The following is a 27952-nucleotide window of genomic DNA, read 5'->3' as shown; positions in this document are numbered from 1 at the left end:
GCTGCCCGCTCTGGGGAGGAGTTCTCCAGCTCCTTCTGCTCTGAGCTCGCCGCTGCACGCTGCAAGTGTCCCACCAGACTCTACGGCTCCAAAGAGTTGACTCTGATGGCTTTTGCCAGCTCGATAGTGCCTTCCGCAAGAACTGACTCCTGGAGCATCCTGCTCCGCCATCTTCCTTGGCGTCCGTCACTCCGCCCTCCCCCGGGTTCATATTGACCCCACAGGCAGCAGGTGGCACTCTCAAGGTGGGGCATTTCAAAGAGCGTATATTTACAAAGGATTTCTTCCAAAAGCGTGGATACAGGAAAACCACAAGAGAACGTGGTAACACAGGACTCACCCCAAGAGTCGAGGAGCAGGAGCAAGGAGGAAGGAAGGAGGTGGGTGTGCAGGTTGCCCCCAAGGTAGCAGCTGGGACCTTTGGTTAATGGAATCAACCAGTCAGAGACAATCTCATAGGAAGAAGGAAGTAGGGAATTAAACACCTGATCGCCCTCTCTCCTCCTCCTCCTGCTGAGGCTCCCTACTGGGCATCACGCACCTCAGTGTAAGGGGCTCAGATGATACAGGGGAGAAGGAGAATAGGGGGTTGACCTGGAGGCCTAAATGGCGGATAGCCAGATAGACACTCAGCCCCAAAGTCACTTCCAGCCGCTCTATCTTCAGGATAGTATGTGGCTTTTATCCAACTGTGTTACAACAGTTCTTTTCCCTGTGTTGACCCTCATGGTTCAGCAGAACAAAGGTTTAATCAAGCAAGAACTTGTTGCATTGTTTTGAAATGAATAATAATGGGTCCAATTTTCCCCTCTGATTTTTTTAAAGATTTATTTTATTTATTTGAAAGACAGAGTTACAGAGAGAGGTAGAGACAGAGAGAGAGGTCTTCCATCCTCTGGTTCACTCCCCAGATGGCCACAACAGCCGGAGCTGCGCCGATCGAAGCCAGGACCCTAGCAAGGAGCGGCTTCTGGGTCTCGCATGTGGATGCAGGGGCCCAAGGACTTGGGCCATCCTCTACTGCTTTCCCAGGCCATAGCAGAGAGCTGGATCAGAAGAGGAGCAGTCGGGACTCGAACCGGCACCCATATGAGATGCCAACACTTCAGGCCAGGGCTTTAACCATCTGTGCTACAGTGCCAGCCCCTTCCCCCTCTGATTTTATCACCCTTAAAACCAAAATACAGGGCCGGCGCCGCAGCTCACTAGGCTAATCCTCTGCCTTGCAGCGCCGGCACACCCAGTTCTAGTCCTGGTCGGGGCACCGGATTCTGTCCCGGTTGCCCCTCTTCCAGGCCAGCTCTCTGCTGTGGCCAGGGAGTGCAGTGGAGGATGGCCCAAGTGCTTGGGCTCTGCACCCCACGGGAGACCAGGATAAGTACCTGGCTCCTGCCATCGGATCAGCGCGGTGCGCCGGTCGCAGCGCACCAGCCGCGGCGGCCATTGGAGGGTGAACCAACGGAAAAAGGAAGACCTTTCTCTCTGTCTCTCTCTCTCACTGTCCACTCTGCCTGTCAAAAAAAAAAAAAAAATACAGAAGTAACCAGTTCAGTCCTGGGTCCCAGTAGTACACAGTGGCTAAGAGCATGACAGACACCTGGTATCCAGATCCCAGCTCACCCCTGGCCACGGGCATGGCTCCGGGTAATTCTCCAGCCTCTCAGGACCTGCTCTCATCGCCTGCTAAGTGAACTAAAAGGACCTACAGCACGGCTGTCCCAGGATGCAGCAGGATGACACCTCGAGCAGCACCTAGCACAGGAGTCACAGACCTTAGCTATTACTGTGTCTCTGTCTCAGTTCTCCCTGCCAGTGATTGGTCTGATGTTGCTTTCTGGAGGGTGTCATACCTTCATGCGTGCTTCTTTATCTACGTGGCTATTTCTTTTTTTGCGCTTGTGTTTTAAGATTTATTCATTTATTTATTTAAGACAGAATTTCCAGGGAGGTGAGAGGGAGAGAGAGGCAGAGAGAAATCGATCTTTCATCCACTGATTTGTTCCCCAAATGTCTGCAACAGCGTAAGTCTGGACCAGGTCAAAGCCAGAAGCTGGGAACCCCATCCAGGTCTCACACGTGGATGACCAGGGCCCGAACACTTGGGCATCCTCCACTGCCTCCCCAGGTGTGTTAGCAGGGAAGCTGGATGGTAAGCAGAGTAGCAGGGACTTGAACCAGCACTTCAATATGGGATGCTGGCATCACAAGTGGGGCTTAACCAGCCACAACACAGCCCCAGGGCTATTTCTTATTTGAAAAACAATCAGCTACTTTTTGATATCCATGCATTTCAAAGCAATGCTAGCAAGAACAAGGAACAATGAGAACTCCCTTACATGACAAGTGGGAGTATAAATTGATCCAACCACTTGGGAGAGCAAATTGCAACATCTAACCAAATTGAAGATATCTCTGGCTCCCATCTCAGCAGTCAAATTCCTAGGGGCATACCCTAAAGAAACCACCATACCTACACAAAGTATGTGCAAGAATATTCAAAGCATCATTGTTTGTAATGGCAAAAATTCTGTTAGATTACCTGTAATAGCAAAAACACAGAAGAGTCGATAAATGCCTTCGTAGTCACACTGTATACTCCTGCCCTGGAAACGTTGAAATATGTTGAAATAACTGCATGAGACAACATGGGCAAATCTGAAACACATACTGTTGAGTAAAAGAAATGTGTTTCAAAAGGAGAAATCGTAAGGCACTATCAAAGAAAAGCTTGAAGCCTTGCGAAATGTGCTATACATTACTTATGGGCACACCCATAGGTAGTAAAAGTGTAGAGACAGGGAAGGATAAACAGCCAATGAGGGTGATGGTTATCTTTCAGAGGGAGGGAAAGAGAGAGAGAGAAAGGAATGTCACAGGGTGGGGTTCATGGGAGGTTTCAACAGCATTTCTTTCTTTTTTTTTTTTTTTTTTTTGACAGGCAGAGTGGACAGTGAGAGAGAGAGACAGAGAGAAAGGTCTTCCTTTTTCCGTTGGTTCACCCTCAAATGGCCACCGCAGCCGGCGCATCGTGCTAATCCTAAGCCAGGAGCCAGGTGCTTCTCCTGGTCTCCCATGCGGGTGCAGGGCCCAAGCACTTGGGCCATCCTCCACTGCACTCCCTGGCCACAGCAGAGAGCTGGCCTGGAAGAGGGGCAACCGGGACAGAATCCAGCGCCCTGACTGGGACTAGAACCTGGGGTGCTGGCGCCGCAAGGCAGAGGATTAGCCTATTGAGCCACTGCGCCAGCCTGCATTTCTTTTTTTAAAAAAGATCTGAAGATCTCTGTGAGTGAGATCCCAGTGGAAAGAACAGGTCTTCAAAGAAGGAGGTATCTTTCTCTGAAGGGAGGAGAGAACCTCCACTTTGACTATGACCTTGTCTAAACAAGATAAGAGTCGGAGAACTCAAGGGGCTTCCATAGCCTTGGAAACTCATGACTGGTGCATAGGGAGATTACTGATGCCATAAACAGGAGTGTCAATTTGTAAAGTCAACAACAGGAGTCACTGTGCACTTACTCCTCATGTAGGATCTCTGTCCTTAATGTGCTGTACATTGAGACTTGGTGCTATAACGAGTACTCAAACAGTATATTTCACTTTATGTTTCTATGGGGGTGCAAACTGTTGAAATCTTTACTTAATGTATACTAAACTGATCTTCTGTTAAAAAAAAAAAAAGAAGAAGAAATTAGCAATTCCCAACTTGACTCTCGCTGGGATTAAACATGACAATAGGTCTGATCTGATTTCATCATCATTTAAAAAAATCATCTATTATTTTTCACTTTATGTTTCAGTGTGGGAGCAAACTGTTGAAATCTTTACTTAATGTATACTAAACTGATCTTCTGTATATAAAGAGAATCGAAAATGAATCTTGATGTGAATGGAAGGGGAGAGGGAGTGGGAGAGGGGAGGGTTGCGGGTGGGAGGGACGTTATGGGGGAGAAGCCATTGTAATCCATAAGCCGTACTTTGGAAATTTATATTCATTAAATAAAAGTAAAAAAAAAAAAAAAAAAAAGATCTGAAGTGCGACAGGGATTTGGCCCAGGAGTAAGACACAGCTTAGGATGCAGGTGTCGCATATCCGGATGCGTGAGTTTAAGTCCCTGTTCTACCTCCCATTCCAGCTTCCTGCTAATGTGCACCCTAGGAGGCAGCAGACGATGGCTCAAGTACATTGGTCTCTGCCACCCAAGTGGGAGACTCAGACTGAGTTGTCGTCTACTGGCTTCAGCCTGGAGGGCGTCTGGGAATGTCCGGTGGATGGAAGATCTCTCACTTTCTGTCTCTCTGCCATTCAAATAAAATGAAAATAAATAAAGATCTGAAGCGAGTTTATTTATAAAATGTTGAGCTTCAAGAAAGCTGGGTGGTAGGAACAAAGATACTTAATCTATTTATCAGAAAATTAAATAAACCAAAAACAAGCAAAGGGGAGGTTTGGTTGAAAATCTGCATAAAAAGTCTTTAGTATTCTAGCTCCCCACACTGACAAATGACTGCCCCTCTCCCTCCACCCATCACACCCATGCTTCATCCATCTCCACCACTGGAGACCCGTGGGGGCACTGGGCTGAGACGCTAAGTGTTCTCTGCACAGCCTATCCTGGAGCATTCACAGGTGGGGTCATGGGGCCTGAACACAGCTGAGGGTGTTTGCCACCTGGCACACCTGTGTGCCACCCAGTGCCCCCCCCCCCATTACTGCAGTGCTTCCCAGAACGGAATGTGCGTTGGCTTCCCCTGGCGGTCTCATTCAGTGCATATTCTCAGCGTGGCCTGAGAGTCCTGAGGCTCTGCACACCCAGCAGGCTGCCAGATGACGCCACCACTGGCTGGTCTTTTTGAGAAGCAAGGCGCTGGTCAACTCTTCTTGCCCACACACTCAGTCTCCACTCAGACTTTTTAGTCTCATTCTTCTGGGTTTTTATTTTATTTATTTATTTGAAAGGGGGAGAGAGAGAGAGAGAGAGAGAGAGAGAGAGAGAGAGAGAGAATCTTCCATCCACTAGTTCACTCCCCAAATAGCCACAACAGCCAGGACTGGACCAGGCCAAAGCTAGGAGCTTCATCCAGACATCCCATGTGGATGTAGCAGCCCAAGTATTTGGGCTGTTGTCTACTGTTTTCCCAGATGCACCAGCAGGGAGCTAGATCGGAAGTGGAGCAGCCAGGACTTGAACTGGAAGCCAAATGGGATGTCAGCACTGTTGATGGAGGCTTAACCTTCTATGCCTTAGCACCAGCCCCGAAGGTTGAGAAATTAAAAACAAAACTGAAATTTAAAGTGATTGAAGGGGCCAGCCCTGTGGCACAGTAGGTTAATCCTCCGCCAGCTGCGCCAGCATCTCATATGAGCGCCGGTTCTAGTCCCGGATGCTCCTCTTCTAATCCAGCTCTCTGCTGCAGCCTGGGAAAGCAGTGGAAGATGGCTCAAGTCCTTGGGCTCCTGCACCCACATGGGAGACCAGGAGGAAGCATCTGGCTCCTGGCTTCAGATCGACGCAGCTCCGGTCATTGCAGCCATTTGGGGAGTGAACCAACGGAAGGAAGACCTTTCTCTGTGTCTCTCCATCTCACTGTCTGTAACTCTACCTCTCAAATAAATAAATAAATAAATATCTTTTTAAAAAAAATAAAGTGATTGAAGATGATGGCAAAGAAATATCCCAGAAAAATAGAATAACAACACAACAAAACTACAAGCAAACAACGAATTTAGCGTTTCAGCTTTGCAAGATGAAAAGAATTGCATTCTTGTTGTTTGCATTATACAGTATGAATGCACTTAACATTACTGATCTGTGTACATAAAAGTAGCTGAGAGGGCCACTGCTGTGGCATAGTGGGCTAAGCCTCCGCCTGTGGCACTGGCATCCCATATGGGCGCCAGTTCGAGACCTGTCTGCTCCTCTTCTGATCCAGCTCCCTGCTACGACTGTGAAAGCAGTAGAAGACGGCCCAAGTCGTTGTACCTCTACACCCGCATGGGAGACCTGAAAGAAGCTCCTGGCTTCAGATCAGCCCCACTCCAGCCACTGCGGCCATCTGGGGAGTGAACCAGCAGATGGAAGATCTCTTTCTGTCTCTGCCTCATTGTAACTCTGCCTTTCAAATAAATAAATAAATAAATCTTAAAAAAAAATAAAGAAGCTGAGACATTTCATGTTGTGTATACTTACGCCACAGTTAACAATAAAAACCAAACAAAAAAAATAGAAAATAGAAAATTAAATGATCAAGAAAGTCTAATTTCCATATAATGTATTACAGAAAGAAAACAAAAAGAGGAAATCAATGAAATCACTAAATTCCTTCTAGAACTTAAGTACGTTTTCTTTTTTTATCTTTTAAAGATTTATTTATTTACTTGAAAGTCAGAGCCACACAGAGAGAGGGAGAGGCAGAGAAAGAGAGAGAGGTCTTCCATCCTCTGGTTTACTCCCCAGATGGCTGCATCGGCCAGAGCTGCACCAATCCGAAGCCAGGAACCAGGAGCCTCCTCCCAGTCTCCCACACAGGTGCAGGGGCCCAAACACCTGGGCCATCTTCCACTGCCTTCCCAGGCCATAGCAGAGAGCTGGATCAGAAATGGAGCAGCCGGGTCTTGAACTGGTGCCCATATGGGATGCTAGCACTGCAGGCGGTGGCTTACCCACTGCACTACAGCACCCGCACCTAGGTAGATGTTTTCATTTTGAACGAGGACTCAGTACAAAAAGCTAAGAAAGTGTCACAGCAAGTCATGCCTTCATAAACCATCCTGCCGTAGGCTAGAGAAAACATTGAATGCTCCCCGTGATGGGAGAAAAGTAGCACACAAAGGATCAGGAACACAAACAGGAACCAGACTTCTTAAGTAGCAACCCTGGAAGGCTGAAGCAAACGCAGTAACACTGCTGTGAGGGTTGAGAGTAGGAACGTAAGGACCAAGTACAGGTTGTTTTCAGCCTCAGACAACAAATTAAATGAAGGTCACACAGATAATAAGTATAACAGCAACAGTTTATTATAGGAAAAGGAAATATATTTTACATCCATTCATTATTTGAAAGTCAGTTACAGAGAGAGAGGGAGACACAGAGAGAGAAATTTTTGATCTGCTGGCTCACTCCCCAAACGGCCACAATGGCCAGGGCTGGGCCAGGCCGAAGTCAGGAGGCTTGTACAGGTCTCCTGCATGGGTGGCAGGGACCCACGCACTCGGGCCATCCTCTGCCACTTTTCCCAGGCCAGCAGCAGGCAGCTGGATTGGAAGTGGAGCAGCCAGGACACAAACTGGCACCCATATGGAATGTTGGCATCACGGGCTGCGGCTGTATTTGCTAGGCCACAACGCCAGACCTGAAAGTACACTTCTTAAGGGAGTAGAAGCAGGCCAAGAATCAGACAAGACTGAGGCTGAGACTTGAGGCCCCTAAGATAATTGGGGCAGTGATTTTATAGGAGCTGGTCTCGGGTGAGAGACCCTTCACGTGATTTCAAAGTTACCTGGTGTGCAGGCCATCTGGCCACTATCGTATCTATATTCAGCTTCTTAGGGAAGGTTTTTAAAGCTTGCAGTTTTCTTTCTCAGCTTTTCCAATTAGCTCTTTTTTTTTTTTTTTTCTGTCTCCTGCCTCAAGGCCATGGATAAGGGAGACGGAAACTAAGAGAAACAGATAAACTACAAAAGTTTTGAAATTTGCTTTTCTCGGCTTCCTTAGTAAACCCTTAGCCCCCTCTTGCCTCAATACTTTGAAAATGACAAAGGAAGACAACTGGAAACTTGCAATGTAACTACAAATCAGGGATCAGAACAGATTGAAGACTTTTTCAAATATGCAATGATTTTTTAAAGATATTATTTATTTATCTGAGAGGCAGAGTTACAGAGAGAGAGACAGAGAGAGAAGTCTTCCATCCACTGGTTCACTCCTCAAGTGGCCACAATGGCTGGAATTGGGTGGATCCAAAGCCTGGAGCCAGGAGCTTCTTCTGGGTCTTCCATACAGGTGCAGGGTCCCAAGCACTTGGGCCATCTTCACTGCTTTCCCAGGCCACAGCAGATAGCTGGATCAGAAGAGGAGCAGCCAGGACTAGAATTGGCATGCATAAGGGTTGCCAGCGCCACAGGCAGAGGCTTTGCCTACTACACCACCGGCCCCCAAATCTACAACGATTCTAACAGCATATCCCCTGTGTCCCTTTCTTAGGAGGTTACTAGAGGAGATGCTTAATCAAAACGAGGAAGCAAACCAAGAAAGGGAAGACACAGGATCTGGGAAATGGGCAAGAGTGGCCCAGAACGGTAAGGAAAGAAAAGGCCAGCAGGACCACCGTACACAGGGTCTAGGGAGCAGCCAGCCCAACCTGAAAACACAGAAAGGAAGGCTCTAGAACAAAGATCCTGGAGAAAAATGAAACTTACCTGTTTTAGTAAATATCATTACTAGACTATCTGACAGAATCTTAGCATACTAGGTAGGGTACAGGAGCCAACTTCAAAGATAGAGAAAACCAGACAAATGAGAGGAAAAGGAACTAAGGAATCCTAAGAAAAATGAAGAGCTGTATTGGAGTGCAGTTCTGGGCTCATCAATAAAGAATATTTACATGCATCATAACTTAAACACTGACTATTGGCTTAACCAAAAATTGCTATATAACCACGTGACAGAAGCGATATGGCAAGGAAGCCAACAGATAATGCTTAAATTCACAAATCAACAAATCGTGGTATGAACATTTATTTAGAAATATGAAGGTAATTATCAGGAGGAGTATTAAAACAGTTGAGACCCAGCTTCCTGCCAATGTGCATCCTGGGTGGTCGCAGATAAGGGCTTGAGTACTTGGGTCCCTACCGCTGGCGTGGGAGACCCAGGCCCTCGGATTCCACCTGACCCAGTTCTGCCTTGTGCAGGCGTTTGGGGAGTAAACCTGCAGATGGACGATCCCTCTCTCTTTTTCTCTCTCAATTAAAGTGAAAATAAATTTTTAAAAAAGAGTTGCGAATATTGCTTCTGAAGAGTGGGTGAGAATTATTTTTCCATTACAAACTTTATAGTATTGTAGGTATACATATGAGGGGTCTTCCCAAAGCTTATGGATATGCCATGCATGGATTTTAATATTTTTGCACAAAAATAAATTTATTTTTTAATTTCACTTTTCCATGAATTTTTTGGAGTCCCCTCATATTTTTAAACTATTTGTATGAATTATTTTAGCTCAACAGAACTTAATGTTGAAACAGCAGCATATAGACGGAGGATGGCATCTACAGTACCCTGAAGTTTATCCAAGGCCTGTACGTAAAAAAAATCTATTTTTAGAGACCAGCATTGTGGTATAGTGAGAAGAGGGTAAAGCCACAGTTTGAGACACCAGTATCCCATACGGGCACTGGTTCAAGTCCCATCTGCTCCGCTGTCCATCCAGCTCCCTGCTAATGTTCCTGGGGAAAAAGCAGAAGATGGCCCAAGTCCTTGGACCCCTGCACCCTCGTGGGAGACCCAGATGAAGCTCCTGGCACCTGGCTTCAGCCTGGCCCAGCCCTCGCTGTTGTGGCCATTTGGGGAGTGAACAAGCAGATGGAAAATCTCTCTCTCTCAAACTGTCTTTCAAATTAATAAACAAATCTGTAAAAAGAAATCTATTTTTAAAAGCTGTCTACCCCTTGACGATAAAGGCTGGATCTTTGCTCATTTTTTGGATCCAGTCCCGTCCCTACCCCACCCCACTCACCCCACCCCGCACCAGCACATAACTGAAAAAAACCATTGATGTAGAAGGGACTCAACTAAGCTTGTTACACTTCCTCTGGAGGAGGACAAATGCAAATCAAGGCACACAGGCAGAAGGTGCAGACGTGGTGTAAGGATCAGTTCAGATTCCGCAGGCAGATGAGTAGGAGCTATGTCTCCCGCGGGGGCACTGAAAGGTGAGGGTTGGAGGCAGAGAAAATTATGTTCTGCGCATCCAGGGGCAGCCCCTGGCACGGAAATGGAGGCAGCACAGGGGTCCAGGGAGGCCCATCTGAACTGCCTGTTAACCGAGGTGACTATGCATCCCTTTCCTTCGGTGCCTTTAAACAACATAACTGATCATTTGTTCATTGTGTTTCCTTTACCACAGTATAAGCTCCACGAGGGCAGGACCCTGTCTACCGTGTTCACTTCCGCATTCGCGGCTCAGGACAAGAGCCCACCATCTGTTGGGGAAATGAACGCACGATGGTGCGACGGACTGCCACCCGTCTGGAATGAGGAGGAGCCTCCACGACGCACAGGCCGACAGCAAAGAATCCTGCCGCGAGATAAGAGCGAGCTTCTTGCAGGACCCCTGACATGACAGAACCGGAAGAGTGGATTTGGAACTCTGGGACAAGCGGGAGGCAAGTTCCGGGAAGGACCGCTCGGTGGCTCGCGGAGACTTGATGGGGCGGGGGTGGGGCGCTTCAGTGGGAAAGTAAAGCGGTAGGAGGCCTTGCGCATGCGCAAGTGTGACCGCCTCGCCCCACCCCGGGCGCGCCTGCGTGCGCGTGCACGAGGGAGCCGGAGCGGAAATGGCGCCGCGGGGCCGCGCGTCCGGGCGGCGAGCGGAAGTGGGTGTGAGAGCGGAAGTGGCCGGCTAGAGCCGGGGGCTGGGCGGGGACCGGGCTTGTCGGTGAGGCGGCAGCGGTGGCGGCGGCGGCTCGGCAGGCGGGTTGAGGCTTCTGGGGCCAGGTCTGTCGGGTGGGTGGGTGTCTCCACAGTCCGTGCGTGCGCGGGCCGGCGCGCGTCCTCCCCTTCTCTCCACCCCGGCCCCTCTCCCCTCTCCCCTTCTCCCGTCACCTACCCCACCCAGCCCCCCTTCTCAGGGGGCACAGGGCCGCTCCCTGCGTCCTTTCCTCCTTTACCCACCCTGACCCGCCCTTGTTTCTCCTTCCCCTGTCCGGGGCAGCCGCCGCCATGATCCTGCTGGAGGTGAACAACCGCATCATCGAGGAGACGCTCGCTCTCAAGTTCGAGAACGCGGCCGCCGGGTGAGCGCGCGCCCCGGGGCTGGGGTTTGGGGCGGCGTGGAAGGCAGAGTTGACCCCCGCTAGTCCCCGGTGCTGTCCAGCTTCCCCCCCGGGCCTGGCGGAGGGAGTTGGGAGGCCTGGCAGTGTGTAGGGGCTGCCCCGGCGGAGAGACGTGGGAGGCGATTGGGCGCGGCGGGTGAGGGGCAGGGATGCGTGGGGTGAGGCTCGGAGGAGGGATGCGGAAGCTGCGAGTGGACCGGAGTGTGCGTGCCGAGGGCCAGGGGACCTGTGGGACGTGAGGGCAGCTCGGGCCGGAACTGGAGCCCGAGGAGCCCACTGCCCTCCGTGTCCCCGTCATTGTTCTGAACCCGGAGAGAGCCGGTTTGCGACTGGGCTGGAAGGAGTTTTCAGGAATTCCCAGGACTGGAGGAGGGAAGAAGATGCAAGCCTAGATCGCCACCGGCGTTCTCCATCCCGCCCCCACCCCTAAAGGGAGCCCGAGGGGGGACGGAAAGCAGACCCAGCCTTGCAGCCATCTCCCTAGCTTCCCTTCCCGAACCCTCCTGCGAGCGACAGGGACCGTTCTGTTACACATGTCTCAAGCACAGCTAATAGTCCTGCACCCACACCCTTTCCTTATCTCTTCCAAGAGTGTCGGGCTCTCTCTGCAGCCTGCACCCCGCACACCCCGCAGCCTTTATCTGCCTGTTGGCCTTTTAAATTCTCATACAAGACCCCTGGGCTGTGATTTCTTCTGTGGCAATCCTTGGCCGGTTACACACTTCACTGCTTCCAGAATCTATGAAGTTCTTAGATAACCTCTTTTTTACCGTTGTCTGTGAAAGACGGGCTTTGATTTCCAAGGCAGCCTTCACTGTCAGAGAGCAGAATCAGTGGAAGACGATCAGCCGCCTCCCCCAGAGCACCTTTAAAACATGAGCCAAGGACTTGAATTCTAGCTTCGAATTTTTGGTGGCCTGTGGTCAGTCCCTTTGCCTCATTTCCGCATCCGGGACGATGGGGCTTCACATCTTGGTTGCACAGTTGAGGAAATAAGTACAAACTCTTTTTGGTGAACTGGGAACCAGTAATAGGAAAGTAAATGCTTGGAGAGCCACAGATGGGACAGGATTGGTGGAAGGGAAATTTAAGTGGTCATAATGAACTTGTGACTTGGGAGGTTTTTTGTTTGTTTGTTTTTTGTTTTTTTTTTTGTTTGTTTTTTGAGTACTGGCTCACTGCTTAAATTGAATGGATTGTGGTTCCCATCTCTTTTTTGTAAGAACACGAACTACTTTCCTTGGAAGCAGTGCATACAGTGAGCTGAACGGTTTCCTGCCAGGGCCTGCCTGCAGTTGCTGATATTTCAGGTTAACTCAGTTCTTACTCTCAGCCCCTCTTACCAGTTCTTTGCATTTTAAATACTCAAGTGACTCAGTCCGGGATCTCATTTTGGGTGATTGCTCTGTGCTTTTTCTGAGCAGTGCACTGCACATAGGAGGAAGTTGACTTCACTTCTGCATTTTCACAACTGATCTCAATGCATTCTCAAGTCCAGACTGGCCAGGAATGAGACCTGGGTGGTTATGAGCTGATCTGCAAGATAAATGGCTGTGTGTCTGCAAGTAGAAACATGCCTTTTAGTGTAAGAGTACTTTCACATCTATTTGTGTATTAATAACCTGTGATTCCAAAATGTGTGGCCCATTCAGAACTTCAGTTCTTTCTTATAATTATTTTCAAAATAGCAGTTAATCATTTCAGAGGGATTAAAATGGCCCTCAATTTGGAAGGCATAGATTAGAGCTTGCAGGACTTTTTTAATAGACAGACATTGGTGGTGAGGTTGTATGGGGGCAAGGGTTGGGGTTGGCTTTTATTCCAGCCCATCTCCCCTTTGAGATCTGGCTTTCAATACAAGAGCCCAGACCATTCTGTGGAAAGTTTCGTTGAATCTTTTGAAAAGAGGCCGAGATACTCTGTGATACTCATGCCTAGGAGGTCGGGCATTCCTGGGGTTGCAAGTACAACGCCAGCAGAACACGGTGCAGCAGAGTGTGTTCCCAGGCACCCGTAAGAGGAGGCAGCAACGAAGCTGTGTTTGTCAGGGTGCTGCCCACGAGCTCAGCCCAGGGTGGCGGGGGCGACCATCATGAACACATGGGATTCTACCAGCGCTCAGCACCAGGCAGCAACTGATGCGGCGGGAGGTCTTTCTAAGAGAGCACATTAGCAACAGAGCTAAGAGGTGCAGACATTAAAGAAAGGTAATAGCTTGGAGGAGAGCCGTGGGGGATTTAAAAGGCTTTGCCATTGTGGGAACCTGCTGAAAGAGGTCTGTTCCACCTGTTTTTTATGCTTCTCAGAAGAAACCAGTTGGGGAAGTTGCAGCCGGGAGAAGGCTTGTCTATAGTTCGTCTTCCAACCCTGCCACATCCCGTGTGATAGCCACTAGCTACATGTGGCTGGTTGTGTGGAAATACAAATGACGGTGAAATCAAACTGAGTTCTTACACAGCAGCCCCGTTTCGAATGCTCAGTTGCCACGTGTGCCCAGTAGCTGTTGAATTTGGACTAGGCAGATGTAGCATGTTTCCATTATTGCAGAAAGTTCTGGGCAGCACCGGGCTCCCGGCTTCTGGAAATGAAAGCACGAGATGGCCTTTAAAGTAGTTCTGTGGTATACACTTGAGAATGCAGTCGCACTGATGCGCCTGTGGAGGAGGACCGTTCTGAAATGAAGCCTGTGGCTCCTCCGCCTGAGTCCCTGCCCGTGACATCCGACTGCAGGTCTAAGCGGCCGTCTGGGTGGAGCAGCTCTGCCATCCAGACTCTCTAAGAGCGCATTTGGTCACAATCACCTTTTAATTTGGAGGCACTTCTGACAAATCCAAGAGTCATTCCAAACAAACTGCTTTTTGCTTTTTCCTACCACACTCCTGGGAAGTGGCTTATTGGAACTATCTGTGTATGCATCCTCACAAAGGAATAATTATTGGTAAATTATCTTCCCAACAGCCTTCACACCAGGAATGTGACTGATTAAAAAGCGATACCCAACACTGCAAATAACCTCCTGCACAGGTCTTTGCAACAGCAGTGCCCTTTCATTTGGTAATTCTTACCCAGACCCCCAATTAAAGCAGAAATAATCCGGCAAAATAATTTCTTTTATTACTGTGTGTACACCAGGAGCCTTTTCAGCCTCCAAGCAAAGCCTGTCACCTTAGGCGAGCCTGGAGTCCAAACTTGAAGAACTGCTGTCAGATGCTAGTTGCTGTTGATTGGAAGTGCGTGCTGGCTCCTTGCCACGGCCTGTGCATATTGTAGGGAGCCGTGGCTCGGTGAGGGGGAGTGAAGTTCAGTAAGCAAGCAGTGCCAGTTGGGTGGGCGAAGGCTGTGGGCGGAGAAATTTGAGAAAGGAATAAATTAAATCTTGCTGATACCTTGTTCTCGTTCTCAAATACACTGCATATGTCCTCAGAGAGGCAGACTGGTTTGAAGTGATTCAGAATTAGGGCATTGTTTAAGCATTTAGAAAAAGTGGAATTTAGTGCCTGCCTCGCCAAGATTTGCTTGACCTTTTTACAGGTCATTACTGGCCTCCTTGGGACCACTGTGGGCCTGCCGCCCCAGAGCTGTGCTCCAGCAGTGATGATTTCTCAGGCCTAGGTCTGTAAAAGTCACTGTCGTTTCCCCGCGTCTCCATTGTGTGTACGAGTATAGTCAGCTCAGTAAACGTTCTTGAAGGAATGAATGAAATCAGGTAGAGTGATTCTTGGTTTCTCTAGGAGCTTAGAGTTCTTCTGACCTTGCGTGAGTCGGCTTTGAGATCCTTGCTGTCTGTATTTTTGTATTTTGAGATAGGCATATCAGAAAGTTGGGGCTGCCTCTAATCTAATCTGGTTTGTGTTTGTGGGCTTTGCTCAGAGAGAGTGTTGGGAACCTTAGAGAGGATGTAGAGGAGGGTGATCAGAAATGTTTATAGTGAGCAGAAGTCAGTAGTTCCTCCACTTCAGGACATGCAAGGGACAGCTAGAAGAGGAACATACGTGTCCAGGTGGGTAATTGGATCCCAGAATGCATTCAGGAGTTAAAAAACTCCAAACTCCTTAATGAGAAAGAAGATTAGATAATGCAGTTGCCAGGAGTCTTTTACTGACTAATTATTGACATTCCAGAAGCTTCTTCAGAAAAAGGATAGAAGAAAAATTTTTCTAAGAGATTTAAAAATAGCCCTTGAGATCCATCTGAATGAATTGACAGTGTTTTAGTGTCTCAGGCTGTTCAGTCAGTAGCCCTGAGGACCATCCAGCTGGCTTGTTCTAGGATTCCAGACGTTACAACAGTCTGACGCTACTAGGAGTCTTATTTCTCTTTATACTCCCACTAACCAGTTCCTGATTCTGGGAGTTACCACAATCCCCAAGCCTCTCCTGACCATAACTTCACAGTTGGTCTCCTCTGGAGGAGGGAGAGGACTAGCACTGATCACCTTCTCTGAGCCATGAACTGTCCTACACACTTCAGCTCAGTTCCAATTATTTTCAAAATGTGCCTGTGTGACAGATAGCAGATCTCAGTTACAGTTAAGAAAACTGGGACTGTTGATGGTTGGAGAGGAGATGGACATTGAATAACTACTGTGTGTATGAATTGCTGTGGTTCCTAGCCTTGTTTATCTCCAGGCCTGCACAGAATGTGACCATGTTTGTGGTAAATGCCCTCGCCCACAGATCCTGCCAGTGATTTCCCTAAAGGCTGTGGTGATCATTATCTCAGCTTGTCTTAACTGTCTTGAGACACCTGTTGGGACACTTGGCCGTACATAATGTCATCTCAGTCAGTTTTCACAGTAGCCACATGAGTTCGGTGTTTTAGACCCATTTTATGGAAGAGAAACCTGAGGCTCGGTGACATTTGAGTAGCATTGCCTGTGGTCACGTAGCCAGGAAGTGACAGCACTTGGGTTGAGTGGTCAGCTCTGAAGAACCTGCTCTTTGATTAAATTCACCCCCAGTAATTGCAACGCTAGCAGCTGGCAGGGCAATAAATAACATTTATCTTTGTGGCCTGTTAAATGCTACATTTTCCTCCAGACTGGTTTGACCTCTCTCTCTCCCGGATTTTGGACACATATAGAAGTACAGAGCAAACTCCTGGTGGGTGTGTTTCACCCTCAGCAGTGTCCTTGTTGGGGCACAGAGTTCTTGCACCTCTAACTCTGAGGACTTTTCATGAAATTCCCTTTAGCCTAATGCTATGCTCGACAGCCTTTGTCTCTCCTTTAACCCTTTTGTGTAGCCATAGAATATTAATAGCAGTGATTTAACAAATATTCCTAATCACTTAGGGTGGATCTTAAGGATGTTTCCCACTAGGGGTCTGTGTGCTCGGGGTATTTTATGCCTAGAGAAATGCAGACTTTCAGAATCAAAATGTTTGGAATCTAAGGTTATTTATTTGTAGTTGGCTTTTCTCAGGTCTGTTGATGAAGTGGAACTTAGAAACTCAGTCCTAAGGGTTTGTAAAAACGTCTGTTGAGTAATGCAATATGGATTTCTATCAACTGCTTTTCTTGTGGGTTCAGTAGGGTTTCCCCCAGAAAAATGTAGCTTGGTGCTTCTTCCTCTTAAGCATCCTCTTAATATTTCTTTGCTCTTGTTTCCTAGAGGTAAAGACTGGTTGCTGGCTATGCATTGCCTTTGTTTCCTGGTATAGTTTCAAAATGAAAGCTTGGAAGCGTTTTAAATTCTCCTCTGGTACTCATATTCTGAGCCCAGTGTTTGTCCATAAACCCACATGATGCTTCCCCTCTTAGAGACACCCAGTGTGCTTTTTCCTAAGTCACAGATGGACAGCTTTGAAGATCCAGGGTGGAACTTTGTATGTGATGTGTATAGGTTGATTTTCAGTGAGGCCAACATGTGTATAATAGAATCCAGTTTCCTGGCAAAATGTTGCTTAGTTTCCGCATCAGCATCTTTGCAGTCATAAACTGTTTCGTATATTGCTCTCCCAACAACTCTGGCGAGTAACACAGGCTTGGTTTCTTTCACAGGTGAAGGAGCAGAGATGGCATGATAGATATGACTTGCTTGAGAGATCTTGAGCGAGATAGGCAAAAATAATTGTGAAAATGTGTATATGTCCGCCACCCATCAGAGTGGAATCATTTGACTTATATGTAGCTAATAGGCAAGGCTGTAGTCTTCCTTGTGTTTCCTGCCATTGGCTTTGAGAAGGGGAAAAGACACAAAGTAACTGTTCACTGCTGGTTAATTCACCATTATTTTTTGTAGGTAGAGTCACTGTCCTGCTTTCTAGGTAGTAAGGCAGCATATTTATCCAAGCCCATGTACAGGCTAAGCTGGAAATTAATTGGACAGAAAGTGCTACGCAGTCATTGCCTTCCAGTGTGAGTTCTTTCATGCCTGTTCCTTTATTTTATCTGTAGCAGTTTTATGAGGTCGACAGGTTCAGTGTGTTCTCCCGTTTTATAGATGGGTAGGTGAGACGACAAAGGTGTGAGGATGGTACTTTATCCCCAAACCTAAGCCTGATGAAAAGGCTGAAGTTGAAAAACAAATGTGTTGTCTCTTCTCAGTGATTTCACAGTGCTGTTTTGTGCTGCACTTCCATATGAACGCAGAGCTGGAGTTTAAAAACAAAACAGAAGGAGGTAGCGGGCTTTCAAGGGAGCGTGGTGAATGATCTGTTCCTGTAAAGCAGGAGAGAAAGACATGTAGGAGAACTGCTGTTAGTTAGCCTTTGAAGCAGAGTTGGACTTGCTGTTTGGCTTTATCATCCTGAATCGTCTTTTCACTTGAACAAGTTAAAACTATTCTGCTTTATACTTAGGCCTTTTTCTGCTAGGTTCACTCGTAGGGCCTGTCAGGCATTGACCAAAAGATGTCATTTTGGGGCTCACTTGTACAGATGCATATGTCATGTTCTTAGGAATTCAGAATTGAAAGTGAGTGCCAGCCAAGGCAAGAGATTCGCCAGCAAGCGAAAACCAAAAGCTATAGCTGTCCTTCCTTTTTTATCTCTCACTTTAAGCAAGTCCAGTAGCTCAGGGCCACGAGAAAGTGAATTGTGTACTCTCATCAGCAGTAAGCCTAAAATTTATAAAGAGTGGCCAGACCTTAAGTGAAGCCCTGGAGTCTTTCCAAGCCCTCTTGAAGGCAAGCAGCAACCATTAGCTCAACTGAGGGCCTTTGTTTGTTTGTTTGTTTTACAGAAACAAACCAGAAGCAGTAGAAGTAACCTTTGCAGGTAAGTGTCTTTGTTTCAACCCTGTTCAGAGGGCGCAGTATAAAAAATGGAAAATGAAATTGTTCCTAAAATAAACTGACATTTTGAGTACTGCCTATGTGAGGTCTTTATCTCAGATAACTATTTCATGTTAATCCATTGATGACTGACTTTGGAGTTGAGTAAACTATTTAAGTTACCTGCTGATATCTTCGAAGTTTGAGTTTAATTTTGTAGTATAAAGTAAGGTTTTCATTTTTGTTTTTTAAGGCCCAAGAGGTCTCCTTGATCTCCCTTTTCTTTTTTTTCTTTTTTTTTTACTTAAATGTATTGACTTATTTAAAAGGCAGAGTTACAGAGAGGGAGAGAGATCTTCCATCTACAGATTTCAGTTCCCAAATGGCTGCAAAGCTTGGGGCTGGGCCAGGAGCCAGGAACTGCATTCGGGTCTCCCAGGTGGGTGGCATCTTCTGCCTCTTTCTCAGGCATGTTAGAAGGGAGCTGGATCAGAAGTGGTACAGCCAGGACTTGAACTGGCGCCCTTATGGGATACTGGAGTCACAGGCCACGGCTTAATCCACTGCACCACAGTGCTAGCTGCCAAAGTAAGGTTTTTAAAAAGTTGGAAATAATTACATTATTATCTTCAAGTAGACATCATCCTCGTTTACCTAGCGCTAGAAGAGTGGGAGACATGAGCGTGCTGAAGACCTGTTCAGAGAGTCTGAGAGATGTCACTGCTTTCTTGCTTTCCATTTCCTGTGAGGAATTGCGTGTTGATGGTAGACACTTGCTCTGTGAAGTTTGAGGGATTATTCAGCCCCCACTTCCTCCTCCCCCCCACCCCGCCCTGCACAGCCCCGCTCTATAAAAGGAGAATACTTGATCAGATGATCATGGGCGACTTTTGCAGCTCTGAAGTGCCGTGGCTTAGAGGCCAGATACCATCCCAGACCCACCTAACTCACCATGCCAGATCTCCCTCTGCCTCTCATGTCAGCTCCCTAATGTGATGGCACTCACCCCCTAGTTTCAGGAATTTTATAGGCTGAGTCAGTCTTCTGTGTGTTGCATAGGGAACCCAAAATGAGGGGTGGCCTGTCAATTAGAAGAGGCCTTAAATGATAACCATATTGTGTGTATTATGTGGATCTTAGTTGGAACCTAATTCAAATAAGATGGATGACAGTGTTTAAAAAATTTCAGAGGAGGCCAGCGCCACGGCTCACTTGGCTAATCCTCTACCTGCGGCGCCAGCACCCCAGGTTCTAGTCCCAGTTGGGGCACCAGATTCTGTCCTGGCTGCTCCTCTTCCAGTCCAGCTCTTTGCTGTGGCCTGGGAAGGCAGTGGATGATGGCCCAGGTGCTTGGGCCCTGCACCCGCGTGAGAGACCAGGAAAAGCACTTGGCTCCTGGCTTCAGATCGGCGCAACGCGCTGCCCATGGCAGCCATTTGGAGGGTGAACCAATGGAAAAGGAAGGCCTTTTTCTCTGTCTCTCTCTCTCTCAACTGTCTAACTCTGCCTGTCAAAAAAGTTTTTTTTTCAGAGGGGCCAGTTCCATCTTCCTGCTAATACACACCCTGGGATGCAGCAGGTGATGGCTCAAGCAGTTGGGTCCCTGCCACCCATGTGGGAGATTTGAATTGAGTTCCTAGCTCATGGCTTCATTCTGGCCCAGCCCTGGCCTTTGCACACATTTGAGGAGTGAGCTAGCAGATTGGGGCTGTCTGCCAGCCTCTCTCTCTGTCTCTGCCTCTCAAATAAAAATAAAGAAATAAAATGAAAAATTAGGGAGGGAAAATAGAAAATATTTAAGTAGATATTTGATACTTTTTTTAAAAAAAATTAAAGCATAATAGTGGTATTTTGGTTATGTTTTGAAATGACCTCCTTTTTAATCCTCTGAAGTTAACATTCTGAGATCCAAGGTATTCATGGTTGATGTGGTGTGATGTGTAGAATTTGTTTCCAAATGAATCAAAAACTAATCATGGCGATCATGGTCCATATCTGACCCTGTTACTAATTGCTGAAGCTTTCTGAAAGGGATTAGAGGTTGTTACACTGTTCTTCCTAATTTGATACGTGTTTGAAATGCATCACTTATCACTTTTAAATTTTAAAATTTTAAACATTGACCACTGAACTGTGATAAAGGTAAGAATAGCTGGTCGGCAGTGCAGTGTTTCTGCCATCTTCCCACATGGCTTTTTTTTTTTTTTTTTTTTTTGAAGATTTTATTTAATTTATTTGAGAGTTACAGGCAGTGAGAGGAGGAGACAGAAAGGTCTTCTTCCATTGGTTCACTCCCCAGATGGCCACAATGGCCGGAGCTGCACTGATCTGAAGCCAGGAGCTTCTTCCTGGTCTCCCACGTGAGTGCAGGGGCCCAAGGACTTGGGCCATCTTCTACTGCTTTCCCAGGCCATAGCAGAGGGCTGGACTGGAAGAGGAGCAGCTGGGACTAGAACTGGCGCCCATATGCGATGCCGGCGCTGCTGGCAGAGGATTAACCGCCATGTCACAGGGCCCTCTCCCTACACGGGTTTAAAATAAGTACCATTTTATTTGATGTGCCTTTTTTTAAGGGGTCTTTCTTGTGACCTGCACCTAGGCGGCGCTTTGAGAAATTATCCCCATTCCGAGCTTACTCAGTGTTCTGTGCTTTCTCACAGATTTTGATGGAGTCCTCTATCATATTTCAAATCCTAATGGAGACAAAACAAAGGTGATGGTCAGTATTTCTTTGAAATTCTACAAAGAACTTCAGGCACATGGTGCTGACGAGGTAAGTTCAACATCGTTGTACTTGGAACCCTTGTTTCCTCCTTATGTTTGTCGGCAGCTTGCCATGTACAGGAGACCTGGGGCCTTAAGCCGCCCCAGCGGGCACTGGCTGCGTGGTACAGCATGCTCATCAAGCCAGCACTCCGGAGTTCGTTTCCCGGAGAGGCTCGGGCTCTTCGTTTACTTGCTTTTTAGCTTATAGAAAAGATGTTCTCTAACTGAAGCTTAATAACTTTATCCAAATCTTAAAATGATTTGCCTTTTTTCAAATTACATGTGCTACCTAGGTTTTATAAGGCAATGAAAATGAAAATAGCTTTTGTTCCCCAAAAACACAGCAAAGAATGCTTTTCTTTGACCAATACAAAAATATCTATCACAAGAATGAGAGAGGTTCTTTACTACTATTGTAACATTATCAAAGCAGGTGTATAACTTTGGCCTGTTTAAATTTTATAGTCTTAGTTTCTCATTCTGGAAATAAAGGCACAAATAACTACCCTCTAAATTTTTTAGTTAATGGTCTTTAGAGCTGGCCTGCTCTTCCATGCCACAGCCATTGGAGACAGCAGTAATGTCCATGCCCATTCATTGGATCCTTTGGGTAGCTAAAGTAGCAGGTTTAGTTCCTGTTGAACTGTATTTGCTCTGGCGAGGGCCATTTATGGAAAAAAGAAAATGCTGTTACACCAGTGTGTGCACATTGTGGTTGGGTCTCAGAGCAGGAAGTATGACTCAGTTCCTGAATCAGTTTTCAGATATCTTAGTTTTAACAAATGAAGTTCTCCTTAATCTATTGAATGAAGATACAGCCATTTTCTTTCTGAAAAGAGTAGCAGATTTTGAAATTATTTAAAATCTGTGTAATAAAAGCCTGTTTGTGAAGAATATGATGAAAAGCTTGATGGGTTTTTTGGTTCTAAAGGTAGTCTTCACTAAACAGAACGGAGCCATAGGAAATCACTTCCCTTAGTTATTCAAATGTGTTTGGTTTGCCCCACAAATTCAAGGAAAGAAGAAACGTTTTTAGGGAATTTGGATCCTGGTTATTTTACCACCTGAAAGAGAAAAGCTTCAAGAGGAAGACCTAGTTCTTCAGAAATGTCATGAAGAATTTTATATAAACAATAGTGGCTGACTCTTCTTTTACCAGATAAAACAAGACAAAGCAAGTGGCTCCTAAGGCAGCCCTGCTTTGGAGTAGCTGTGAAATAACTACCTAAAAAAAGTGTTTAAAAAAAAAAGTGTTAAACATTTGAGCAGACAACTGACAGTTGTGTAATCATTCTCCCCAGATAGCCCTCACTACAAAGATCTGGGCACAATAATAATAATCCTGGAAGGAAAGGCAGGGTTGAGGTAGATTTCTTAACAGTGGACCTCCAGAGCACCTTGCTGTTCTTGCAGCCCTAACAAGGGTCAAAGAACCAGCCCCACCTGCTCTGGTGGGTGGAGTAACAGCATTGGAACAGAGTGCACAGTGAAGGGCTCCCTGGCTCGGTTAAACAGTGACCAGCCTGTGATAACCACAGGAAGCTCCTTCCTTTGTCAGGGGCCCTTGGTCAGAACCACCTCTGCTGTTACTGTGGGAAGGTCTGAGAGTGACCAGTGGTGGGCTGCCTCCACCCAGCTCCTGAAGTCAGGTTGGGAGAAGGGGCACAAATTAGAAAATGAATCACCATGAAAAGTGCAAGCGAAGTAATAAGGAAACATCTGGTTTTGCCAAGGGAAGAGAGCAAAGGACTTGAACTTGGTTTGAATTTGACTCTAAATACTTCATAGAGTTTAGAATATTTGTTGGGTAAGTTTGGAATTAAATAAAATGTTAGGGGCTGTGGTTTCTGCTACATTTGGTTTCTTCCTCCTCTAAGTACGTGCAGTACAGAATTGTAGCTCGGAGATAGCCTGCTGGTAAAACTCGTGGTATGTGCATGCTACTCTTTCCCCCCAGACCCTTTAGGAGAAGTGGTATCTGGGATACCTAAAGGTCAGATCTCTGTGTCAGCAACCAACTCTGACCTGACCCCCTCCCTCCCTTCAGTTCCTCTTCTGTAAGAGAGCTCCCAGTGGCTGTATGACACCAAGTAGGAACTACAGGGGCATTGGTTCTCTTTTGCCTTTAAACTAGCATGATCACTGATTCACACATTGAGGGCCACACTGTTACCCATGTTTCACAGGCTGGGGATTCCTTCCAGCTGTTGGAAAGTGGTTAAATAAGCATGTGGGATAGTAAGAAATGATTGTCCGATGGGCTATTTACAGGCCACACTTAACAAGAGAAAAAAAAGTCCCATCATTGGGTAATCTTTTCAAATAGGACATAAAATATTTGGCTTATTCCTGGTTTGTTTTTAAAAGCTATGTAAAGAATACATTAAAAATAAACATGGGCTAGACGTGGTGGTACAGCAGGTAAGCACTACTTGGGACACTCACACCCTTATTGGGGTGCTGGGTTGAGTCCCAGCTATTCTGTTTCCCATCCAGCTCCCTGCTAATGCACCTGGGAGGCAGCAAGTGATGGCTCAAGTGTTGGGGTCCCTGCCACCCTTGCGGGGAACCCAGATGGAGTTCAGGCTCCTGGCTTTGGCCTGGCCCAGCCCCAGCCCCAGCTGTAATAGGCACGTGGGGGCAGTAATGTCTATCTGACTCTCTCTCTCTCTGCCTTTCAAGTAAATGAGGGAAAAAGAGATTCCTTGACATAGTTATTGTGTCTGCATGCAGCGGTGCTGTGGACCCTGAGCACATAGCAGACACATCCTGACCATGTGAATCTCGATTCTGAGGCCACTCGGGTTCACAGTACTTTTCTCCGCCCAACGGAAGTCTTTAAAGCAAAATGTTTAACACTTACTTACAATTCAAACTGAAGTCTGTACATTTTAACCTGGTAATTTGTTGTAGTTTAAATATGCTTTATGTGTCCAGCAGGACATGTCCCAAAAATTACTATTATTAGTGTCTCTGTGGCGATAGGGTTAGAAGTTGACTGGCTCTCTGCAGCCTGTTAGACCACTGAGTTTTAGGATGTGGATATCAGTTTTACCTTATTGTGGAGTGGCAATGACATCTCTCCCTATTGAATAGTTTCTAGCGAGGGTTAGTATTAAGCCATGTCTGTTTTGCCTCTTAAATGTATAAAGACTACTGTATGCCAATAAGCTTATCCGATTGTTAATGACTTTAATGTTTACTTTGTTTCTGTCCCCAAATAGCTGCCTTCTGCTGCTTAATGTGTCCCCTACAGTATTTAAGTCAGGAGTGGATAGTTAGCCTTGGGGTTTAGCTGCCCACATCCCACAGAAGTGCCTGGGTTTGATTCCTGGCTCCAACTCTAGACTCTAGCTTCCTGCTGATGGCTCAGGTGGTTCAGTTCCTGCCATACATACGAGAAATGTGGACTCAGGTCCCAGCTGCAGCCCAACACTGACTGTCGGCCAGCATTTTGACAGTGAACCTGTAGATGAGAACTCTGTTGATTTCTCTCTCTGCCCCTCAAAGATTCTTTTCTTTCTTTATTTTTCTTCTTAAGATTATTTATTGGAAAGGCATAGCTACAGAGAAAGATCTTCATCTGCTGATTTGCTCTTCAGATCGCCAAACTGGGTCTGAGCCAGGCCAAAGCCAGAAGCCTGGAATTCCATCGGGTCTCCCACATGTCGGTGGCAGGGGCTTAAGCACTTGGACCATCTTTTGGTGGATTGGAAGTGGAGCAGCTGGGACTTGAACCAGTGCTCACATGGGATAATGGCATTATAGGCAGAGGCTCAACCTGCTCTGCCATGCTGCCAACACCAAAAGTTTGTTTTTTAAACTTTGTCAGTCTAAAAGCAGTTTGCCCTGGGTGAAGCAGTCATTCTGGCAGAGAAAAAAATAGAGAGTTGTAAAAGGGACTCTTGTTTGTCATTTACTTCTAAAAGCTAGAAAAGAGGCAGCAGCAAGACCCATATAGAGTTTACGACCTTCTATAGACATACTAGCATTAATAGCTGGAAGAGTACAGGATGGGCTTTGATTAAATGATAAATCCAAAACTGACTTTTTAAATTTAACCTCAGTTCTGTGAGCAGCCTATGCAGTGACGTAGATAAATCTGCCTCCCCTTCTGTCTCTACTTTCCCACCCACCAAATAAAAGTCAGACAGAATGGTGTCCTAAGAAGAGCTTAGCACATTCAATGCTTTAAAATGATGAAATCAGAGTGAGCGGACATTTTGGTGGGATGGGTTGAACCACCACTGGGACACCTGGATCCCATATCAGAGCACTCATTCAAGTCCTGGCCACTCCATTTCCAATCCGGCTTCCTGCTCACTTGCCTGGAAATTCATGGATGATGACTCAAGTACTTGAAACTCTGTGACCCACAATGGGGGACCCAGATGGAGTTCTGGCTCCAGACTCCAGCTGGCCCAGGCCTGGCTGGCCATTGTGGCCATGTAAGGAGTAGCCAGCAGATGGAAGCATGCGCACGCTTGCTCACTTGCTGTCTCTCTTTTTCCTTGTATGTCACTCTGCCTTTCTGAATAAATCTTTTTTTTTTAATTTGAAAATCAGAAATGAAGAGAAAGACAGAAAGAAATCCTCCATCCGCTAGTTCATACTCCACACAGCCTCAACAGCTAAGGCCAGGCCAGAACAGAACCAGGAGCCAGGAGCCTCCTCCACTGCTCTCCCAGACACATTAGCAGAGAGCTGGACCAGAAGTAGAGCAGCTGGGACTCAAACCAGTGCCCACATGGGATGCAGGCACCACAGGCGGAGGCCTAACCCTCTACACCACAGCGCCAGCCACTCAATAATCTTTTTTTTTTTTAAATAATGAGATGTAATGGCCTTTGGATTAACATATTTTGGGTTTTTTTTTTCTAGTTATTAAAAAGGGTGTACGGGAGTTTCTTGGTGAATCCAGAATCAGGTACGTAGTAATCTGAGCAACTGAGAATGACCTGGAAAGAAACATGCCTTGTTTGTGTTGTGCTTTCTTTAGCCTAAGGATTTTGTTTAAATATTATTCATTTTATAAATATTTCTGCATGAGTCCAGTTTCCAATTCAACTGCTTTCATAAAAATAGCTTTTAAGGGCTTTGGTCTGTCTAGTGTGGTGCACAGTAGGGTGTGCAGAGTTTATATTATCACATTTTTAACATTTACTTGATAGGGCCAATTAATTCTTCCTTAATCTCTCAGCCAAAGGCCACCTTTGTTTGCTTTTGGTGATTAAAATACCTCTGAGAAGACAGCAACATTAATTCCCACCCTAGCCCCTAGTAACACCTTCTTCTATACCTGCAGATTCAGAGCAGGAAAAGGAATCTTCGCAATACTGTTCTCATATTGTCAAGTCTCAAGTCTAAAGTGCCAGCCCCCTCTTTTTTGGTGCCGAAACCCATAGCCCCCTCTTTAATCCATTCGTCTAGCAGGAGATTAAAAGGCACCGTGGCATTGCTGAGTGCGATGGTCAAGCTATATTGTTGTAAGAGATGTTTAAAGTGGAAAAACTGAACATGATTTTCACCCAGGATTCAGTGGAATGTCTCAGATTCTGAGGCACTTAGCTGGACCCCAAAGTGAGACCCACACAGGAAGACCATTTGAATGTGGTTATTGCTAAGATACTGTTACTTTGGTGCCTTGATGAGTAAACTGTTCTAAGAAGGAAGGTCACTCTCTCTTTTCCCTCTCCCTCTCCTCTCTCTCTCTGTTTCTGTCACTTTCCGTAGCACTTACTTTTGTTAACTTATTTGTTCCTCTCACCATTTTTTTTTCTTTTGATATTTTTATAACATGATACCTCCTCATCACCTTACAATACCTTCATGTCTCCTATATTTTTGCTTCTGGAAACAAAACATCTACCAAAGAAAGCTACCTTTGTTGTGCTGCGTGTTTCCGGGAGTATTTGTGAGTGGAAACTTTGACAGCATTTCATAAAAATACTGAAATATATTAATCCCCAAATTAATGGAACTAGTGTGTTTTAGAAATGAAAACAAGGTAAAAATGACACTTTAAGACAAATCAAGGCCGGCGCCGTGGCTCACTAGGCTAATCCTCCGCCTTGCAGCGCCGGCACACTGGGTTCTAGTCCCGGTCGGGGCGCCGGATTCTGTCCCGGTTGCCCCTCTTCCAGGCCAGCTCTCTGCTGTGGCCAGGGACTGCAGTGGAGGATGGCCTAAGTGCTTGGGCCCTACACCCCATGGGAGACCAGGAGAAGTACCTGACTCCTGCCATTAGATCAGCGCAGTTCACTGGCCGCGGCAGCCATTGGAGGGTGAACCAACGGCAAAAGGAAGACCTTTCTCTCTGTCTCTCTCTCTCACAGTCCACTCTGCCTGTCAGAAAAAAAAAAAAAGACAAACCAAGGTGTTTGGAAAAGAGAAATAAAGAAACATCTGGAACAGAAAGATCTGTCAGAATTCTTTGGCGTGCGTGTCACATCAGAGATCCTAACCATTTCGTGGTTCTGTCCCTTGGCCTCTCTCTTCTTCCACTTCCTGCTTCAACACAGACCCTCTGCACCATGTTCATACAGTGCAGGGTGTGAAAATAGCCTCTCCATTAATTGGTTTATCTAGATAGATTTGGCAAACTCAACAGATCTGGATTTTCACTCTCCTCTGTCCTCAAGATCACTTTAGAATTCTAACTTTAGCCAAAGTTTTATTTGGCTTCTTATAATTAGCAAACCTTGAGGCCAGTATTGTGGCATAGCAGGTTAAGCTATGCCACCTGCGATGCCAGCATTCCATATGTCACCGTTTCAAGTCCTGGATGCTCCACTTCTGATCCAGCTCCCTGCTAATGTGCCTGGGGAAGCAGCAGAAGATGGCCCAAGTCCTTGGGCCCCTGCACCCACATGGGAGACCTGGATGAAGTTCCTGGCTTCAGCCTGGCCCAGCACTG

General features: G+C 46.6%; 2 protein-coding genes across 5 annotated transcripts in view; both read left to right on the top strand.

Moving 5' to 3' along the window:
* Window positions 1–27952, top strand: part of PNKD (PNKD metallo-beta-lactamase domain containing) — a 552090-nt gene that overhangs the window by 440566 nt on the left and 83572 nt on the right. The window lies entirely within an intron of this gene.
* The window catches only part of ARPC2 (actin related protein 2/3 complex subunit 2), a 30624-nt gene continuing 13197 nt past the window's right edge, over window positions 10526–27952 (top strand). The window contains exons 1-5 of one of the 2 annotated variants that reach the window (XM_089329893.1): window positions 10526–10597; window positions 10936–11017; window positions 18240–18274; window positions 20931–21043; window positions 25918–25963. In XM_089329893.1, coding sequence (XP_089186019.1) covers window positions 10944–11017; window positions 18240–18274; window positions 20931–21043; window positions 25918–25963 — 268 coding nt within the window. In that variant the 5' untranslated portion in view covers window positions 10526–10597; window positions 10936–10943. Of the gene's footprint in view, window positions 10598–10655; window positions 10719–10935; window positions 11018–18239; window positions 18275–20930; window positions 21044–25917; window positions 25964–27952 lie in introns of those variants that run through there. The other variant, XM_002712472.6, reaches the window with a different exon arrangement.

This window comes from Oryctolagus cuniculus, chromosome 3, assembly GCF_051225735.1.
Source record: "Oryctolagus cuniculus isolate XC-2025 breed Fujian yellow rabbit chromosome 3, ASM5122573v1, whole genome shotgun sequence".
NCBI lineage: Eukaryota > Metazoa > Chordata > Mammalia > Lagomorpha > Leporidae > Oryctolagus > Oryctolagus cuniculus.
Note: the sequence above shows the minus strand (reverse complement) of the source record. Positions and strands in the feature narration are given on the sequence as shown.